This window comes from Thalassophryne amazonica, chromosome 1 (assembly GCF_902500255.1).
Source record: "Thalassophryne amazonica chromosome 1, fThaAma1.1, whole genome shotgun sequence".
In the NCBI taxonomy this organism is placed as follows: Eukaryota; Metazoa; Chordata; class Actinopteri; order Batrachoidiformes; family Batrachoididae; genus Thalassophryne; species Thalassophryne amazonica.
In genome coordinates this window covers 59,888,059-59,889,163 of record NC_047103.1, presented here as the reverse complement: position 1 = coordinate 59,889,163, position 1,105 = coordinate 59,888,059, and the positions used below count along the sequence as shown (strand labels likewise).

General features: G+C 45.9%; 1 protein-coding gene across 1 annotated transcript in view; it reads left to right on the top strand.

Annotated features, from left to right (window-relative positions):
• Positions 1-811: 811 nt before the first annotated feature.
• The window catches only part of LOC117519523 (transmembrane protein 236-like), a 4,878-nt gene continuing 4,584 nt past the window's right edge, over positions 812-1,105 (top strand). Inside the window, exon 1 of the mRNA XM_034180834.1 lies at positions 812-1,105. This exon is cut by the window's right edge and continues 254 nt beyond it. Coding sequence (XP_034036725.1) covers positions 1,088-1,105 — 18 coding nt within the window. The 5' untranslated portion in view covers positions 812-1,087.

Genomic DNA, 1,105 nt, shown 5'->3' with positions numbered 1-1,105 from the left:
CCTGTCCGCTGTGCGGAGCTGCGCCAACTCTAGCAACAGGTCCAGAGACTACGCTCGCTGTTTTGATGCAGAGCGCTCCAACAGCCCGCAAGGATAGACTTCTTGCGGAAAAATCCACAGCGCCCGCTGCATGGTCTTGGTAACCGCAGCCGCAAAGCTCCGTGGCCATGACTTGGATTCTTTGCGGGTCCCGCATCCGTACCCCCGGAGGTAGTGAGCGAAGGGAGAGCACACGCATTGTGTTCTGCGTGTGTCTGTTTATAATCTTCTCGCCCAGAAGAAAAAAGAGAGTGTTTACACAGGAGAGAAAAGTGAGAAAATGTTAATGCCTGTTTGAGAAAAGTGTATAAAGTGTGTAGTGAGGGGTTTTACAGTCTTAAAACATCTATAATAATTGTAAAAACATAACGCTGACTACTTCGCGGATTTCACCTATTGCAGGTTATTTTTAGAACGTAACTCCCGCGATAAACGAGGGACCACTGTAATGTGCCTGCTGAGATAAAATCTGATTCTCTGGAGATATTCAAATCCAGATTAAAGACTCATCTGCTCTCGCTTTAATATGAGTAAGATAGTAGTGTTGTACTGATTTACTTTTCTCCTCCATCCTAATTTTACCAATAATGGAGCAGGTCTCAATCTCATCATATCTAAATTCTGGTACTGTTAGTGACGTAAAGGGCTAGCTGCCGGCGGCCACATTAGTACATTCTTCAAGATTTGACAAATGGAGATTTCAATTTCAAAAACATACGCTACCATTTCACTGCTAGACATGCTCTTGATGTGTCTTGGGGTCATAGTTTGTTTGTATCCTGTTTAATATCTAAACAGAGTAAATGTGCAGCCACACCATCATCACATCAAGCAACACAATGCTGAGTGCAGTGTAAGCAATTGGTCGAGCAGCGAGCCAGGCCTGTGGTGTGTGGAAAATGCTAGTGGAGACAGACAATGCACTGGTCCCAGGTCTGGTTCTAGCCCTCCATGGGACAGGGCTGATCCCACTTCGACAACAGCGCACGATCTTCTTTACTGCCTTTTTTGTTTTCTTTGATTGCCCTCGTGCAGGGACCACCACATCATGGGCTCGGGAAGGATG